General features: G+C 36.2%; 1 protein-coding gene across 2 annotated transcripts in view; it reads right to left on the reverse strand.

Annotated features, from left to right (window-relative positions):
- The window catches only part of LOC128868357 (G protein alpha o subunit), a 110,696-nt gene that overhangs the window by 65,429 nt on the left and 24,461 nt on the right, over window positions 1–20,806 (reverse strand). Inside the window, exons 1-2 of one of the 2 annotated variants that reach the window (XM_054110351.1) lie at window positions 14,175–14,518; window positions 11,814–12,410 (exon numbers count right to left, since the gene is read on the reverse strand). The exons of the other annotated variant lie outside the window; for it this stretch is intronic. Of the exons in view, the coding sequence (XP_053966326.1) occupies window positions 11,814–11,931 (118 nt within the window). The 5' untranslated portion in view covers window positions 11,932–12,410; window positions 14,175–14,518. Of the gene's footprint in view, window positions 1–11,813; window positions 12,411–14,174; window positions 14,519–20,806 lie in introns of those variants that run through there. 2 annotated transcript variants of the gene reach the window in all.

Genomic DNA, 20,806 nt, shown 5'->3' on the forward strand with positions numbered 1-20,806 from the left:
CGAACCTGAAAAAGTCAAGCTTCTAAAATCTTCATAATGTCGAGATCATTTTTGCCCAAACTTCGAATAAACCCGAAAGTTCAAATTTAAGTAAAGCAAAATATCAAAAGTAGATCAAATAATTCAGGCTGACAAAGCTCAATAGTTGGATGTAAAAATACTGTGGGTGTCATACTCGGTGCTGGTCCCATACCATAAGGTAGATTTTTGTTAAAGCGCAGCTGAAGACCGTCAACGGAAAAGGGAATTGTACGCAAAAAGATTGTGAAAGGCGTATTTGGACTCATGGTAGTAATTTTAATTTTTTTTTGTCACAAACCGGGTTTCGAATTTTTACACTTGTGCTCAAATAATTAAGTCACTTTATCTTTTTACAATATTCGCAACATTTTTCATGTATAATAAAATTTTGTTCGTTAAATTTTTATAAAAATATATTTCATTGTTTAGCAAATACCTTATAAAACAAAGTTTAAAACTTTGTACAAAATTCAGAAAAATTTACCAGATTAAAAAAATAATTGTCATCGAAATTTTTAAACAACATTTTTAGAATTTTTTTAGGTATGCAGTTTTATAGCCCATTAGATTTTAGTATAACAAAAAGGCAAGTTTCAAGTGACTGCAAAATACCGTTGGATTTTTGACATTTTTTTTTCATACGATTTTGAGAATTTTCTTCCAAATGAAGCACCTGTTCGGCACTCTTCCAATCGATTGTAGTAAAGGATCTGTGCCATTTATGAAATCGTCCTAATTTTTACAGCGGGTTTCTTATAGACATAGAGATGGAGTAAACCCACAAGCCGACATCTAGATGCGCCACAGGCACACACGCATGCATATGTATATATGTATGAGTATACATGCAGACTCGTGAGCCTAATATTGATAGAGCCAAAAATATTCCAAAATTGTATAGTTCTGTTGTTAGCAAAGAAAATGGAATTGAATGAAATGTAAACAAAAGTGCGATGAGCTAAACCACCGTAGACGCAATGCAGAGCAGGGCAGGGCAGGCTAAGACAAGGCGAAGAGCACAAAGTAAACGAAACTATAGCCAACTAAGAAAAAAGAAAAAAATGAACGTAAACGTCAAACAAAGGTGGCGGCAGCACGGTTAGGGAGGATTAAGTGTTGATAATGTGTTACTGCTGCGCTATGATGTGTTGCGGTTTGATGCGCTCAGCTGGCAACTGTGATGCCTAGCGACTACTTGCTTTCAGAAAACGATTTTGTTTTCAACGGCAAGAAAAATAATAAACGCTTAGAACATACGTATGTACATATGTAGTAGAAGCAAATTAGGCTAAATTTAGAAATCGAAGAAGCGTTGAAGCATTGGGTTTACCAATAAGGGTGGACCGATTTTTAAATGGAATCGAAGACAAATTGAAATTAAAAGAATTAAAAGAAATTGCCTTTTTCTTTATTTGAAAGTCTTATACATGCCATTGTGTACAAGAGGCCGAATTTTGTATAGTTCCGGCTGAATGAATGTGTAGTTCCGAGCAATGAACTGGGCTATGTTGACTTTGAGGGCATCGGTCGATTGCGGCTTATTGGCATAGGACTGTGACTACAGAAAACTGCACAGGGAAATCTGATGAGGTTGAAGTTCCGTGAGATTTAACTGTACCATAAAAAAATGTTAGCCTTTGGTCAACTGTCAAGGCCAAGGTGTTTTGACCTGAATGACTGAATGATAAACAACAGATTTCACAGACGCCGCTAAAAAAACATGGTTTGGTGGCCTATCATTCACATCGAACTATAAGTATTCCAAAACCCTGCATATGTATACAAACGCACACTCATGGGCAAAATAATAGAATCCTGATATTTTGACCAGCTTTGATTTTTTTTCATTTTTTTTTTTTGTATCGCGAAAACGCACAACCCTCAAGTAAATAAACGATCAAAAATCAAAGTGAATTTTGTGCCATTTCAAACTTGCAATTTATTATAATAAAACTTAATGTGCTAAGAACTGTGTTTCCAAATCTTTTTTTTAATTGGGAATAAAAGGTTTGAAATTATCCGAATTTTTAGTAGTCTTGCACAAAGTTTGGGGCTTTAATTTATATGAAAATTTTTGTATAGTGAGCTATATATATATATATTTTTTTTTTTTGAAAATTAACAAAGCAAAAAAAGTAGTCAAAACTGTTAAAATAACGCGATTATATTATTTTGCCGATAAGTGTATAAGTCTGTGCGTGTAATCGCATGTCCTCCAGCTGTGAACATGAAAATAGCAGTACTCTTACAAAATTATTTTAAAGTCATTTATTTTTCCCCATACATCATACAAAAGAAATTTTCAAAACTAAATATTTACGAAGGGCTAGGGGTTTTGACATGTGCAGAGTTTATCTAAATAAATCTGGCAGCTACCTAAATAACGGTTCTTTATTACGTTTAAGTGCAACATTGAAAGAAGATTTAGAAGAAAGTACATTTTTTTTTATTTATTTATTTTTCTTTTTTTTTTTAATTTCGGTAAGTGCCATGCATATATTTCTTATGTTTTGACTATAGAGGATCGAGCGTAACACTGGACCACAAACAAACGAAAGCAGATGGAAAATATTACATAGAAATACAAACTATTCTTTCATGTTCAGCAAAAATGATTTCAAATGCAATCATATTTGTGGAGAAGCCGGAAAAAAGAGGAGAAAAACGAAAAACTTCCCTGCAAGACGATCGCGGAATTGTTTGGTGCTCCAAAGAGAATCCCATGAAGTCAGCCTAACAAATAAAAAACGAGGTAAGCTTAAATGTTTTTGTATGATTGTACGTAGAAGATTGCGGGAAGCTGGATAAGCAGCTCGCAGCTCACGAAAAAAGCCACTCCTGACACCAAAACATAAGGCAAAACATGCCAGCTGGACAGCTGACATGTGGCGTAATATTTTATGGACTGTCGAGTCTAAAATAGTTTCGATTGGCGGCACGGGTTCACGATAATATGTTAGACGTCCACCTGGCACCGAAAATCAGCCACAAAACACTCTAAAAACCATTAAACATGGGGGCTCAAAAATAGCGGTGCGGGAGATGTTACGCATATTATAGCGCAGGCTCCATACACAAAATTGAAGGCATAATGGACACCAATATTTATGTGGAAATAATGCAGAATGTTATGTTGCCGTATTGCAGAGAGGATATGCCAATAAAATTGATCTACCAGCAGGATAATTATCCGATGCACACGCGCAAATAAAATTTAGATTATGGAATGGTCAGCTTAGCCCCACGAACTCAGTCCTATAGAAAATCTGTGGTAAGGCTATACTCAATGCTAAACCGAGTAACTTTTGGAACTTGCTAAAGATGTGTGGCTAAAGATTCCGAAGCATGTGAGCAATTGGTGGACTCAATGCCACGCTGTTGTGCTGCCGTAATAAAAATTTGGGAAATTCAACTAATTATTAGTTACAACTTTGTATCAGCAAACTTGGCAATGCAGTTTTTCTTATATTTTTTTATTACCTTGCTCAGAATGCGTTATGACCTTTGCTATTTTAATATTAACCTTGATTTACTATTGTTTGTTGTAAAAAGTTTTGTTTTTCGTTATAGAAATGATTTAAATATGTGTTATAAAATAAAATAATATAATATTTCAAAATAATAATAAAAACTTTCTTATCATATCAAACATTTATTTGAAAAAATCTAATATTGGGTAGTCGAAAAAGTCTTCGAATTTTGTCAATAGATCTCGTTGGAGTCATCTATATCCAGTGCTACCAATCACATTGTGTCATATCATATGGTGTTAAAAAGGTGACATTTTAAGCTTCATTGAACCAAAAAAAATTAAATTCGGAGAAGTTGAAAAAAAGTTATAGCTGTTCAAAAATGAGTGAAAATAATGAAGAAATTCGCGATATTTTGAAATTTTTGTATAAAAAAGGGAAGAATGCCACGCAAGCCACCAATGAAATTTGTGAAGTTTACGGAGACGATGCTGTATCAGTTCGTGTAGCACAACAATGGTTCGCTCGCTTCCGTTCTGGAAAGTTCGATGTGAAAGATGCACATCGCTCCGGTCGACCTATCGTTGAAAAAGTCGATGAAATTATGGAAAAGATTGACCAGGACCGTTACATAAGCTGCCATGACATCGCCAAGGCACTAAACATTCATCATTAAACGGTTTTGGACCATTTAAAAAAGGCTGGTTACAAAAAGAAGCTCGATGTTTGGGTACCACATGAATTGTCTGTGAAAAATTTAATGGACCGAATTAACATCTGCGAATCTTTGCTGAAACGAAATGAAATCGAACCATTTCTGAAGCGAATGGTAACAGGAGACGAAAAGTGGATCAAATACGAAAGAGATCATGGTGCAAGGGTGGTGAAGCTTAACAAATGATCGCAAAGCCAGGATTGACGCCTCGAAAGGTTATGATGTCTGTTTGGTGGGATTGGAAAGGAATCATCCACTATGAGCTGCTCCAGCCTGCTCGAACGATTGATTCTACACTTTACTGTCAACAACTGATGAGATTGAAGCAAGCAATAAAAAAAAAACGGCCAGAACTGATCAGCAGAAAGGGCGTCGTCTTCCATCAGGACAACGCTAGGCCACACACATCTTTGATGACTCGGCAAAAACTGGGAGAGCTTGGCTGGGAAGTTTTGATGCATCCACCATATAGCCCTGACCTTGCACCATCGGACTACCATTTGTTTCCGTCAATGCAGAACTCCCTTAATGGAGTAAAGTTGGCTTCAAGAGAAGCCTGTGAAAATTACTTGTCGCAGTTTTTCGCCGAGAAACCACAAAAGTTTTACACTGATGGAATAATGTCTCTAGAAGAAAAATGGCAAAAGGTGGTCGACCAAAATGGTACATATTTGGTTTAATAAAGTTCGTTATAAAAATACAAAAAAATTAGTTGAAGTTTGATTAGAAATACGAAAAGACTTTTTCGACTACCCAATATTTTTTGGTACTGCTATTTTCGTATTCGCAACTGCACTTATATATCAGTTCGACATAACATTTGCGAAAAGTCATAAACAAAAAGAAAAACAAAAACAAAAAAAGAAAACAATGAAAAATGAATTAAAAATTAAATGTTTGAGTTAATTCAGCGAAGTGATGGGGAACAAGAGTTCAATTTTGACGCGGATTGGCATAAACAAGTCTGCTAGTCAATTTATGCCCCAAACTCATGTCCATGTAGTCAAATAATTTCTAATATGAAGCTATAGCAAAATTTTTAATCGAAATGTTTTGATTGCTGGTACGTGGAAAACGCCAAAATTTACATAATGGAAAGTCGTAAAATAAGTGCGAATGTGCAGCAGCCTTTCAATGTATATTTTTGTTAGCAAGCGATTGACCTGAATTAGCATATGTAGATATAAATACATACGTACATTTTTACTGCTATGAAAAGTGGTTATAAAAAAATGTAATGTAAAGTAAAATTTCTGTTTCTATTTGGACTTTAGAGCTGCCCCGTTTAGTGAATTACTTTAGAATCTACGCCGCCACTCCACTTAAAGTCTATTCCAATTTACCAACCCCGATATCAGCTCAAATAACAAAAAATTTACTTCAAAAAAAGTATGCATTTTTTTTTGTCTTATCTTAATATTTCATATAAGTAATTTTGACCGGCGACCGCCGTAGCGGAATGGGTTGGTGCGCGACTACCATTCGGTAGTGTCCAGGTTCTTGCATGAAACACCAAATGATTGGAAAATTTTAGTCTAACAGCGGTTGCCTCTCTGTTAAAAAGGGAAGAACAAAACATACCGAACCACGCTATCGTAGGGTCGTGTTGGCGTTGCGAATGTGGCAAACATTGAAATTGGCCGCTTCCACTTTTGACATAACTTTTACATATTCTGTCATCTTAGGCGCTGTTTAGGCGCTCTTAGGCTTGACATTTTTGTAATGAAAATGCAGTTTATTTTAACACTTATAATTATTTCTATAGAAAGTTTCTCAATTGAAAATAATGAATAAAAATGACAAAATTTCAATGAAAAAAAAAAAAAACATAACGCGCACAGACGGAATATAAGTAACTTTCGAAGAATATCCAGGAATGGCTAGTTTTAATCGCTTTTCTGGCGCGTTTTTTTTTTGTGTGGCAATAACTGTAAAACACCCTAGCAAACAGATTTTTTGTTTATAGCTCGAAAACGCATCTTGGGAAAAATAAATTAAATTGGACAAAGGGAAACTTTTAGCCTAAAAACACTTTTTTCATGTAAACTGGTGTAATTTTCGAAAGAGGCTTCATTTTTTTTTAAATAATCATTTTTTTTTTGTGAAAAAGAAAAATAAAACTAAACTAAAGAAAAATTAAAACTAAATTTTCTTTTTGTGAAAAAGAAAAAAAGTTTATGAAAACTGCTTTTCATTGCTTGTCTCGTGAAAGGAAAGAAATCTGGCCCTATGCATCCATTTCTGAGTAAATCTCAGGCTTTGTCTTCGTACCGCAAAATAAAATATCGTCTGGCATTCTCAGCAAAGAAATCATCACATTTGCGCCCCACCCAATGACATATAACTGCATCTGTATATAAAATAGTGTTAGGCATACAGACATGTAGATATACAAAGCAGATAGAACACATACGCACTGGCAAAGGCGCTGGTAAATTAATAACCTTTTAATTTGAAATTAAAGAAATGCTGGAACGCGTTTGTTTTTCAGAAAAACATGATTTTCAAAAACAAAAACCTACGGCAATGGCAATCGAAATTTACGCAGGACGCAGAATATAAAATACAGCTGGCATTAAAGAAGTCATGAGTCATTCGCAAAAAGCAGCTACACGTCATTTGGTAATTACAATAAATAAGTATGTTCGCGCATATGTATGTATGTATGCATATATGGAACACACAACCAGCGGAAAGAACAGAATGAAATTCTCACACTCTATCTTTTGCATTTTTTTGTATTTGCGTTTACTTTTGCAGTTTTTTTTAACTTCCGCTATTTGATGAAATGTTGTTTTAAATTTACGATTGCGTGCTTAGATATTCACGAAGATTACAAGTAAAATGTAATTAATTGCAAATAAGAAATAAATTGAATATTTGGCGTTGGCGTTATGGTGATTTTACTAAGTACTACATAATTAAATATTAATTATAAAAATATAATGCCAAGGAATTTATATAAAAGCTTAATTAAATACACCTGTGTTCACAATAATAGCAGTTCGTCATATTACAAAGTTTTGACTATTTATTTTGCTTGTATTATTTATTATAAAAATAAAATTCAAAATAGAAGCAAAAACAAGTTTCAAACTTTGCATATTTAAAAAAAAAAGAAAAATCACAAATGTTCGTCGAAATCTCAAACTTTTTAGTCAGAATTTTTATAGTAGAGTTCCATTTTTCTGAACTCTAAAACTAGAGCTGCCCAACTGCTAGGCATTTACTCAAGCTTTTCTCCCAGTTTAGGGGTGTGTGTATTGATTCTGCCCTATAATGGCAGGATTAAGCTTTATAAGAATCGGTTTTAATAGCAGTAATGCACTCGGAGATTTGCTATTGTCTACCGAAGCGCTACTGCTATTAGAAAAAATGTTTATTATTTCGCTAAAGCAGTAATTCGGACTGATTTTTTACTGATTGTTTGCATGAATTGGAATATAACTCGAAACGTTATGGGAATCCAATTATGAAACTTGAATTACTGGCCATGATCTGAGCTATTAATGAAATATAATAAGAAAAACATCTGAGAGGGAGTGGTTTTCATCAAAAATTACAAAAAAAAAAGAGGTGTGTGTGTCAGCTCCGACACACGACTGGAGTTTACTCCTTAAGAACGATTACCGTGATATTTAAAAATATATTTAATATGCAAAAGGAGTAAATGAAGACCTTTTCTATATTACTGGAAAAATATAAACTTATTTATTCTATTCGCTATAGTAAGCCACCTGGAATGAACAATTTTTTTGGGGTTTTTCTTTTTTAAGCTGTCGTTGCAATGTCCACTTATAATAGCGCTACAAATATCAAATAGGTATTTTTGATCCGTACTTAAATCTTTTTCACTGGATATATCTGGTAGTGTGAATATAATTGGTTTATAATTGACGAAAGAATGCTTCTCACAATCCTTCAATTTTTTCTCTATTTCACCGTTAAAGCTTTCAGACGTAGAGTCATCAATGTATTCAAACAAATGTCTAAGCGGTAGTTCATTGGCGTGTAATTGGCAGATGAACCATTGTAAGGGTTTTTGAAGACAATCTCCTCCAAAGGTTCAGACGATATCACTGGTATATGTAGGTTCTCAACGAACGCACAAGCACTAGATAGGAAACGGAAATAAGCACCAAAATGTGGGCAGTGCTTTTTTCTCACTAGAAATTAGCACCCACAAGGAAAATATATTTCCTACAAGTTTGCACCAACAAAGTAGCGCCACAAGGTAGGCAGTGCTTTTTCTCACTAGAATATAGAAAAAGGGCAACGCGTCACTTCCGTCAGCGTACACTTCCGGTGATTCACACGATTTTACTACCCATATTTTTCATACCATGGGCCTCATATATCGTTTCTTAAGGAGTAAACTCCAAAAATTTGTTCAAAATTTAGGAAAAGAGCGTATGAGAGATTCTAACATAATCATAAACCAAGCTTAGACATATGGTAAACAAACTGCTTCGACACATTAGTGATTTTGTTTTGGTATCATATACTTTCGGTTTTGTGAAAATGTGAAATTGTGAAGGGAAGTGTTGATTTTTCTCTTTCATTCCAAAAAAACGGCGGCTGAAGCGAAGTGAAACAACGTGCCGAGATTGGTTCCGTCGCTTCAAAGACGGTGATTTTAATGTTGACGACTGTCCGCGTGAAGGAAGCCAAAAACCTTCGAAGACGCTGAATTGGAGGCATTGCTCAATGAGGATCCGTGTCAAACGCAAGAAGGGCTTACTTCAGTATTAGGAGTTACCCGACAATCCATTACCAAGCGATCGCATGCTTTGGGAATGATTCAGAAGCAGGGGACTTGGGTTCCTTATGAGTTGAAATCAAGGGATGTTGAACATCGTTTTTTCGCCTGTGAACAACTGCTCCAGCGGCAAAAAAGAAAGCATCGTGACGGGATTCATTACAGCAATCCAAAGAATATAAAGTCATTGGGTCTGCCCGGTCGTGCTTCTACGTCGCCGCCTCTGCCAAATATTCACGCTGCGAACGTAATGCTATGTATTATTTGGTGGAACCAAGTTGGTGTTATTTATTATGTACTATTAAAATCAAGCAAAACCATCACTGGAGATCGGTAGCGACTTCAATTAATACAATTGAGCCGTGCACTGCGCGAGAAGCGGCCGCAATACGCGGAGAGGCATGAAAAATTGATTCTACAGCATGACAACGCTCGGCCTCACGTTGCCAAACCCATTAAAACCTACCTGGAAACACTGAAATGGGAAATCCTACCCCACCCGCCATATTCTCCAGATATTGCGCCGTCCGATTATCACCTGTTCCGATCGATGGCACCTGATCTAGCTGACCAACTGTTCCATTCATATGAAGACAACCAAAAATGGCTTGATTTGTGGATTCAAGCCTGGATAGCCTCAAAAGAAAACAGTTTTACCGCAACGGTATACGAGATCTACCAGAAAAATGGGAAAAAGCCAGCGATAGGCAATACTATCAATGATTCTTTTCTAACCATTTTGTTAGAATAAAGTTGTATTTTTATCCAAAAACAAACAAAACAAAAAAAAAGCGAGAACTTAGTTGCGCACCTAATCGTTTTTTTCCAATTTTTTTAATTCTATTTCTATTATACTAAGCCTAAAACTGAGCCCTCTTTCAGAAAAATTTACAACAACTTCCAAAATACTTGGATCACTTGGCATGGAAGCGCTCAAGTGTTTTAAAAGTACGATTTTATAAACATTCTTAAAATTTTGTTTTAAAAATAGGATTCATTAAAAAATGTTCCAATTTTGTGATTTGGAGGGTATTCTGAAATTAGAATTTTTTTTGTTTTCGAGTTTTCATTTTTCTATTCAACTGCTGCAGCCAATCGTTTATTACTTCTCGTGCCATCTATACTCTTTTATTAGATTTCCAATCCACTGGCAGTTCCTAGGTAGGTGATAGAAACCCGTTTTCACAAAGACCGAGGACGGCCTGCTTTATCTATAACCAAAGCAACTATACTCCCCTATGCGGTTGGGGTATCGAAAATACGATTAATGACTTGAAAAATTCATAAAAACAAAATAACAAGGCACTTTTTCAGTTCATCACATTGACATTTTTATTATATCTACTTGAATATTATAAACATAAACTCTGCTATTTGTATCTGTTATAAATTTGTCGAAAACTCATCAGGCACCACGTTCAAACATTGTTTTAATTACATTTGTTCTGCACATCAAGCCTTCGACTTGTTTAAATTAAAATCTATCTCTGAATTTGGTATTAAAAATATTTAATTTTGCAGCCTTACTGTAGAAAAGTAATTCATAAAACAAATAATAAAAGATAAACGTTTAAATTATTATTATGTAAAACACAAATTATTAACGAATATTCAACCAATTTATTACATAAATTCTGTCCTCCTATAAGCTCTGATCATCTGTGATCAAAAGATTTATAAACATTTCTACCTAAAACTAAAGGAGGATTACCTGCCGTGCGAAACCAGAACCTTTCTGCAAGCTTACAAAACTCTACATAAAGGAAGTTATCACCAACTGAAAAGACATGGAATTCCTAAGGCACCGGAGCAAAAGTCTAGGATAGACACAGGCAAAATGAAACAAATGTATCCTGCCTACTACATAGAAAAGCATCAAATAGGCTCCGAACCCAGGATAGAGAGAACTTTTGAACCCTCTCTGGTTATCATTTCAGGAAACTGGGATCAGTATAGTCTTGGTTATCATTTCAGGAAACTGGGATCAGCCGTTTTTGCGAACTGGAGAATGGAACGGCAGGGCAAACCTCTGCGAATGCGTAGCACTTCCAACCCAAATCAATTGAAAGCCTTTAAATACGCTCGCGATCAACAACATTACATCATATTAGAAGATATAACGAATTATGGCTTATTAAAAAGAATTCCTGCGTATATTTCTGAATACAAAATGAAGGCAATCAATTTCTCGCTTAATGGCATATTTTTGAACGCAAAAAAGTAAAAGGGAGAAGTGTTACTTTGTCTGCGGCACAGTTTATTGCACAAAAAGTAGAAACGATGCCATATATTTTCAAAAAAATGTATTTGAGTTAAGAGCGTTTTTGAAAAAATCGGAGTAGATTTTGAGTTAAGCAAGGTAGTGGAGTTTATTCCAAAATTATTCAAAAATCGCAGCAAATCTACTCCGTTCGGAGTAAAGTCTCAAGGCTTTTTTCCAGCCATGTTTGCATAACGCAAAATTGTGAGCCTTTACGGCATGCATCATACATTAAAAAAAATGGATTAAGCTTGCGTGGGTTATTTGAATTTTTTCTGAGAGACATTTGATTTGATATTTTTATAGAAAAATTAATGTGAAATGTGCGTGCCAGAAATTTGTCCGGCCAGTGAAGCTGTTCGGTTATAAAGATAGGGCATAATGAGGAGTTTTCTGCTTGTAATCAAAGTCAGCCCAAAAGCCGTACAACCAAATCTCGCCTTTTACTTATACATACACAACTATAACAAGTTTACACACACACTTATACTTGTTTATTCTGGCAAACAATTGCGTTCTAAAATTGAGCCATACTCCTATTTTTGACAGAAACTATTTCGACTTTTTAGTTGTTCCTGTAAAACTTACCCAACAACAGCAATTTTATATCCTTGGCTGCCTGTATGCCATCCTCTTTGAGATTCCTTTCAATCAGGCGACTTCTGGCGGCTGCTGCCCTCTCCTCGGCAGACTGTGCGCAGCCCATGGTGCGTATTGCTTCCACGCAAAACGTTTTGAAGGTCGTTTAAATCGGCCGTGAGCGGCCGAATTCACAGCAAAACAGGAAAATTTCAATGCAAATGCAGATATTGCACGATTTATTTGCAAATTAGTAGCGAGCGCCTAAAAACACACTTCACTGCAGCAAATGGTTGCTAAGCAGTTATTTTTATTATTTTTTTATTTATTTATTTTTTCTGTTTTTGCGCTGGTGAGTGTTATGAAGTAGGGGCCAATGGTGTGCGCGATTAGGGAGATACAACAATGCCGTGCATCATTCAAATATTTCACGGTTTGCTCGATTTTCCTTGTTTACACAAATAACAGAAATTTTCAAAACATCCTATTCACTTTTGTTAATTCGCACTAAATAAATTGAGTTTATTTGATTTTTATTTTTGTGGTCAAATCACTGACAGCATTTTGCTTTATTAGCTGCGATACGAATACCGTCGTTTCTCAGCGCTGCAATTGTTGATAAATAAACGAATTTGTATGGGGAAATAGATTCTGTGCCAACATTTATGCTGTACACGAACCACCGTGAGTGCGCAGGAATTTTTCCAGCAGACGCCTGAGAAAAAATTATTTTTCTACCGATATTTTCGAAATCGAAATGGCCAGCGGGAGGCAAGAATGCTGCTCGGATGGAGGGGGCGAAGTTGTGTGTATGACGTGTGTGGGATTTTATGGGAATTGCGTTTGCATGTATGTGTGAGGTTGCGTATGTGTTGGAACACACAGCGGATATTGAGAATACTTCTGAATTTGGGAGGAAAAGGCAAAAATGAGTGTGAGCACAAACAAACTGTGCCACATTTCCTACACTTAAGGCTAGCTACAGTCGTTTTCTGGAATTTCGGGAACACCAAAGTGGAAGTCCCACTCTATATTCAAAGAATTTCAGCTTGTTTTGGAATTTCCAGGTTTTTGCCTTCTCTCTTTTGTATCAATTAGGCACACAAATGGTTTTTCATAAGTAAATGAGCTTGTAATCAAAAGACTTCTCTGCCGTGTGCTCCCGTTTCACAGACGGGCGCGTTTTCTACCACCACGACACATTAAGCGCCAATGCAATGCAACAGCTACTTTTGAGCCGAGAAAAGAAAAAATCAATTGCATTGCATGCCTACCGTGCTGGCTGGCCATTCCTTTCAGCCTGAAGGCTACTCCAGGCATAGACTGTGGCGTGCACAGGGGTGCTTCTGTGAAGAGAGCGCACTCGCTCGACAAGTTGCCGTGCAACCGTGCACTAATTACGGTACATGCGAAAGAACATACGGCCGAATAATAAGTAAGTAAACGAATGGCATTGTAGATACTCGTACTTCGTGGCAGGCGTAGCAAGGCGCGCGGAGAGCACACTTACACACATACAAACAAGCAGCTATTCGTTTGTGTATATGAACTTGGAAACACACTTGTTATGCTTTGCTTTTGCTTTGGAAGTCCTCTCCTTTTGGACAATTCTTCGTACGTAAATACATACATACGTACATATGTACATATGTATGTGAAACACTTGTTCATGCGGCACTCCTCACACGAAACGGCTGGCTGGATGATAAGTGAGTGTTAAAGTTGGTACTTTAAAGGAAAATGGTAGGAGCGTAACTGCGAGCGGGCATGGGAGTAGGCCACGACCACGAATGCGAAAAATGGATGTGTGGCGAGAGTTAATGGAGTGGCGGTGTGGGAAGGCGAGTACTCGTACTACGTCTACAAATAGGTATACGAGCGTATTGGGCAGGCAGCTGGGTATTTTAGGTGTTTGGGTGGCACTGAGCGCCTGATGAAGCACAGCATTTCGTGCTCCAGCAGCACAACGGCACTGTATAATTTGCACAAATTATGAATCACTCGAACATATCGCGTATAGAGAAATTCAAATATAAGTACTGTTACATTTTTACGCTACAAATATAAATTATAAGCACATAAGCACCCACACATACACATTCAAATAATATTATTGTTACTATTAATTTTTGTTTAATTTCTTTCATAAAAAAAATTTAGCTTCACACGCACACGTCGCATTTACTGCACAAGTATGGCAAAATATGGAGGAGCATTGAAAACCCGAAAATGCTGCATCAAAGGACATCACAGCATAGCTCAACCCTCACAGAAATCATATTTTTCTCTCTACTATCACGTATCAAACATCTGTGTATCACGCCAGTTAAACAATAATTCTATATTTTTTTGTGATTTATGCAAACCCACTTTTTAAATAAAAAAATCGTTTTTTCTTTGCAAAATTCACAAATTTTTTCACATTACTGCTTTTTTCACAGATTTTTTATCATCAACACACACGCTTTACAGTAAATTGACAGCGAGCGATTGACCGAGAATGTGAAAATTTTATATTTCGTTAAACGACAGCGTTGGCGACGGCGACGACTACGACGACAACGATGAACAGTAGCAGCAGCAGCAACAGTAGCACTTGTGCGGAGCCGCCCTATTCGACGTCGGACAACAATTTACAGTCAAGTTGAAAAATTCTCTAAAGGCTCGCAGGCAGGCTGGTTAGCTGACTGACTGGCTGGTTAACAGTGCGTATACGAAACATCAATACGAGTACGTACATACATGCATGCCTACTCGGCATGTGCGTGTAAGAAGAGCGCATGAACGAAACGAAGGCTGACATGCAAACGAAGAGCTGCGAATTTGTAATGAGTAAATGTACACAAAAGCCGAGAAAAAAGTTTGCACCAACATTTCCACAATTTCTTATTACTCAATGGAAATTTACTACAACACAAAACTTTAGTACTACAACAAGCGCATACACATACACAACACGTAGTATGGTATATGTACTGGTCGTACTCGCATATACAATAGCATGGCGTTGGTGAAGAGCGAAGGAAAGCACTTAAATAGCAATAAATCGTATCGGAATACACACACACACTGAAACAAGCGTTCACCTTATAAACACTCATCTACTGCAACTATGTAGATGTGTGGCTGAGAGATGTTTAACAGCTGCCACTTTTCTTGTTGGTTGAGTAGATATTAAACATCGGCCGATCGGCAGTCTGCTTGCTCAAAAGGTTGGCGCTGGAAAATTGGAAATTCGAAAGCGGAAAGCCAAAAATCGAACAACAACTTCAACAGAGCGGGAAGTTCATTGTTAACTATAGGTAGTAAAATATATTGATGCGTCGAATATGAGCACTTTTCCGTAAAAAAGTTGAAGTTGTGAGGAGATAAGAAAATCAGAAATCATTGTCATCATTCCGCTGAAAGAATCCTGTTGATTTCTTTTTCACATACTCATTTCAGTTAATTAGTGATCCGACCTGCAAGCGAGTGCAATACCGGGAAATATCTTCTATTTTGAACAAAATAAATATTTTCTACTACACTGAAAAAATAAAATAATAAAATAAATATTTTCTACTAGTATAGCTAGGACTAAGTGAAGATTTGACAATTTATTTGTTTCTTATTTAATTTTAATGTTTTTGTTTTATGAAAATATACAAATGCTTGACATTTTTTTATATGAGAAAATACCGGCAACGCTAAGGAAAAAGATTTTCAAAACTCAATGCGATTTTCAGCCACTTCAAACTTGCACTTTATTACACAAAAAATTCAATGGACTTTAAAATTATACAGCCGAAATAGTTCTAAAAAGTCTGATTTTCAAGGGTGAAATTTTAATGAAAAAATGTTGAGCTAAAAAAGAAATCCAATATTTTTTCGGTAGATGGTTGTAGTGATCGACAATCACGTAAAGTATCGATCAAACAATTTAAAGTTTATGCTCGTTGTCAAGGTGACATTTCACACTAAGTATAAATCTTTTATTTTTATTTTTTTTTTTGTTTCTTTCATTCAGCTGGGTGTTAACAATGGAAGTCAACAAAGAGAAAATTCGGTACATTTTACAGTTTTTCTTTGATAAAGGCGAAAATGCAAACCAGGCTGCTGAAATTGTAAAAGGTGTTTGTGCTGGCGATGCTGTAACAGCTAATTACGAGCAAATTTTAGTTTTGTCGATTCTGTCAAGGCATTTTTGATGTTAAAGATGCACCTCGCACGCCCGTCGTCGATAATGTCGATAAAATCACAGAAATAAATACTATATCGTTACTGTATCTTAAGAAATCTAAAGAATTTTTATTTTAAATTATAGTTTTAAGGTTTTTTTTATTTTCTAAGTAAAAATGGAAGTTACAAATCGTCACATGAAATCAAAAAAGCCCTAAGTTACATTTTAAAAATTTTACAGGAGAAGCAAAAAACCTTTTAAAATGAAAATGTTTTATTCACCGTCACCGTCACCGGCTTTTCGAATTTTGTTTATACCAACGTCATTATTGGTTTTTGGATTATAAAATTTTAAAGGAACATGTATAATGATACGGTGCATAATAATCAACTAAAAAGTCGATTTTGAATTTTTTGTAACTTAGGGCTTTTTTGAATTCATATGACGAAATAGAAAATTTTAAACCCATTGATAATTCATTATGTAGTCTATTTCACAATTCAAATTTCTATATATATAAAAATGAAGCAATTTTGTAAAAAAAAAACTCAAATACGAGTACAAAGGTTTTTAAGGCGGAGTAAAAACAAAACTTTTAATAGATTTTCATTATATCGAGGTTTCAATATAGAAAGTGATATTTTTGTATTAAAAAGTCACTTGTAAAAAGCATACCCCTGGTAAACTATGGACTAGAATTTCATGAATATATGTAGTTTGAATCCAGTTGAGTAGGCATGGAGAAATGGGTCGACCTCTACTCAGGGCGAATCAGTAATAGCAATCACAGTTCTGGCTGATAGCCATATAACTTGCTAATAAGTATTGTTACTTTTTTTTTGAGGCTATTTTCGCCATCAATATGACTCGAAAGTTTTCAAGTTTTATTTAGAAACAAATATAAATAAAAAAACAAATGATTTTGATTGATGAAAATCTTTATTTTGCCCTTTATATGCTCCATTGCTTGTTTGTCTGTATACGGCAGATGTCTAGTTCACTAGTGGCAAATACAATACATCAATCACAAATACAACGCCATTTGCAATAATTATAAATTCTTGATAGGGTGATTAATTTTGTGCCACCCTCTTTATATATGTAAGTAGTACATCCTTTGATCATCTTGGGTTTTGCGGGACCTACAGTTTTTCTCCACCTCCGAACTGCAGATGGTTCTTTATGAGGAGCAAGTTTGCCATTTCCTGCGGAGGAGCGACCTCTATTATAAAAAAAATGTTCTATCATTTGATGTTCGATGCCCCCTGGGGGCTTCGAATGAATGGAAATCAAGCACAAAGCCATTTGGCTACTGTGGCAGGAGAAACAAAAAAATTGAAAACTTTGAAGTCATGCTCCTCGATACATTGTTTGGAATACTTTTGGAACAAGAGGTGCTTCTGGATTATCTTTCATATTTTTTAAATCAATCTCTTTTGATTTTAAACTCCCTGCACTTGAGTCTATGGCTTGACATGAGTTTAAAAAGTTTGGTTTAGATTGGCTTCCTTCAACCTGTCCCATAGAATCGGTTAGATATTGTGGACTCACTTGACTTTATTTTAACGACTTCTTGCATTTTTTCGATAGATCGGCTTAGGTGTAATTTACGGAGAATTGTTTTCTTGTACTATGCGAATAAGAATATCTCAAACTAACATCTTTCTACATGCACGAATTTCTTCTTCAAAAACTTAAAAAAAAAATGAAATTGGTACAGTCTGCTGAGCACTCAGGCGGCCAGGAGTCAGATATGATTGAGGCATCAGCGACAAGCTAACATTTTTATAAGCCAATCATTTTTTTCGCGCCAAAGCAAATCTACTGTATTTTTTATTTAGAATTCTTTATTTTAAGAAGAGCCTTTCGAAAAGCTTTTCTATGACTACAGACACTATCATTTTTATACACATTTTTATCACATCAGACATGTGAACACAGGTTGGCAGCTCTAAATCGGCTGGTATTTTGTGGTTTCAAGGTATTGCGAGAGATTAATAGTCACGATGGTGGTGTAGTACTCCCTGAGAGTTCAATGGTCACCGATGACTTTCACAGTTCGTGCTCTTACAAAGGCGCATGCGCAGTATAGCATATACTCCCAGCTGAAAAAGTGGATGCTCAGTGCAGGTTGTGTACCTCACACAATGGGCATTTGTACAACTGTAACATATGGAGACATGTACCGCTAACATTTCTACATACATATACACAAGTGCGTAAGAGCACGCACGATTAACGACGAGGCGGTTGGTTCCCATCGCATGACGCTTTGTTTGAGGAAAATGGTTAGTTAATTGGGTTGCGTACTAAAATGCACAGCACACAGAATTCTTTTATTTTGTTTTATTATTTTACTGCTTAACCAGCATAGCGTTATTATGTATATGTATATGTATTTTTTTTTTCATTTTGCTTAATTTAATTTTTGCATGCAAAGTGTATTGTGTGAGTACTACTTTTTGGCGAATGTTGCGAACATAGTAAATAATGGACAGTCCATCTGTCTGTGCGTCAGTCAGAGAGCACGAACGGTAGTTGAACAATTTATCATTTAGTTGAATATTCATTTATTTGGACCAACAATGATCAGTGGCCCTTGTGCCCTTCAACCCACTATGTAGTCTGTGACTGTGGGCGTGCATGCGCTTGTTCGTTATGAAGCTTCGAAAGGAAGTCCTTATTGTTTTTAGTATTTTTATTTTTGTTTTATTCAGGCCATTTGCCGTAACTTAACTCATGCCTCGAATAGCTGCACCGAGCGGAACATTTCACGTATTGCTCCCATTACGAGACTTACTGCTTTACTTATTCGTGAGTGCCAATGCGGCGTCAACCTTGCTGCCGCTACGCCTTTCGTTTCGCTGTGATTGATTTGGTTCTGCTGGTCCATGCCATGCCATGCAATGCAATGCTTGCTGACAGCGCCGATTTGTACCTACTAACATTTGACCTGAAAGTGGGATTGTAAAGTATTTGTTTTGTATACTCGTATATGGGTGGAGAGTGCCGTGGGAGGTATGTATTTTATATTGCAACTCTGTCTACATGTGATTTAAGTTGCGAAATCTTCGGGGGTTAACGGAAGATGTTATAAAAAAAAGGTACAATCATAATACGGAGAGTGGGGAAAGAATAGCTGTGAATCAAAAGTGACGAGGAGGCTCAACTTTGCGAATCAAAATAAGGACCACTAATTACATTGTGCGAGAAAATGGCAAAAAAAGACAAGAACACGAGTGTCATGAACGCTTCAGAAGAGATCGTGAGTCCATGGAAGATGACAAACGAGGTGGCAGGCCGACGACGTCGACTGTTGAAAACATAAATAAAGTGAAGGAAAAGTAGATCAATAAACGCAAATCAACCATTAAAGAGAATTTGAAAATTGCTTATGGGTCCTTTCAGGTCATTGTAGGTAATGATTTGGGTTTGCGACGGGTTGCTGTAAAGTTGGTCCCAGAGGATCTGAATTTCACGCAAAAAGGGACCGCGTTGATATCGTCAAATACATGATTTCCAAGGCTGCATTCGACTCAACATTCATCAAGCGCATCCAAACATCAGGTGAGCGAGTGTAGCCCTACGGTGACATTTTCAGTCAAAAAAAAGCGATGCTCGCGGTTTTTATGGATTACAACGGTATTCTATGCAACGAATTTTTGCCAGAAAGCCAGATAGTTAATAAGTTAATATAATTTGGGCGTTATGAGAAGTTTGCGTGAAACAATTCGCAAAAAAGAAAGGATTTATGAGAAAACAGCTCGTGATTAGCGCACTGTGCCATCGCACAGTGCCATCATTAGCCGTGGATTTTTCACCAAGAACGAACCATCCAACATCCACTGAATTCACTTGATATGGTTCTTTGCGATTTTTTCCGTTTGATCGAGTCAGAAAACCACAATGAGCAACGCGTTTTAACAGCCGAAGGGAAGTAATGGGAGTAATAATGGCTATACCGCAAAAAGAGTTCCAGAAATGTTTCCTGATGGGTGCATAAATTCGTTGCAGATGTTGGGGAGTAGTTCGAAAGCGATAATGTCATTTTTGAGGAATAACTTGTGTTTTGAATTTTCTTAACACGTTCACACCGGCGCTGTTATTCATGGTCTTCGCCCACAGACGGCAATGTTTACATCTTTTCGCTCTATCGGAAGCGATCGCAGGTTATAAAACGAAATTTTTTCATAAGGGTAGTCGTTTATGGCTTCTCATCTCATAGGTACCGTCTAATAAAGTACCATTGGTGGTACGCGCTGCCAGATGACGCAATCTTGTGCGGGCCACCGGTGGTACGCGCCGGCGTGAACGTGTTAATATTATATGTTTCGGGAACTTTTGATCAAGGTGACATTTGATGTTTCGTTCACCTGCAAGTACACAACTCTCAACAGCCAGTTGTGTTAATTGTTTATTATTTCATTGGGTTTGTGCATACTGCATAACTTCCAACCGTTTTATGAAATAATTCATTTTCAGAATCCAGTACAGAGTCATTACTCATTTTCTTAGTTAATATTTTCTTAGCGAATGCTTGGATATTTCTTTTCAATTTTTTATATATATTTTTGTTTTTTTTAATTTTATATTATTGTATATTATTTTTACTACAATATATATTTTTTATTAATTTTATGTTGTATTTTATTTTATATTTTATGTTATGTTTTATTTTTTGTTTTGCACATGAAACTGATTTCTGTCCAAAAGTGTCATGGTTTTGTGAAAGTTTGGGGTTAAATTAGCGCCTACAAAAATCTCAGCACGTTCATTTTTTTAATCTTTGTACAACTTTTTGATTTTGAACTCTGAAAATTTAATATCGGATTTGTAATCAGCG

Source organism: Anastrepha ludens, chromosome 6, assembly GCF_028408465.1.
Source record: "Anastrepha ludens isolate Willacy chromosome 6, idAnaLude1.1, whole genome shotgun sequence".
Lineage (NCBI taxonomy): Eukaryota > Metazoa > Arthropoda > Insecta > Diptera > Tephritidae > Anastrepha > Anastrepha ludens.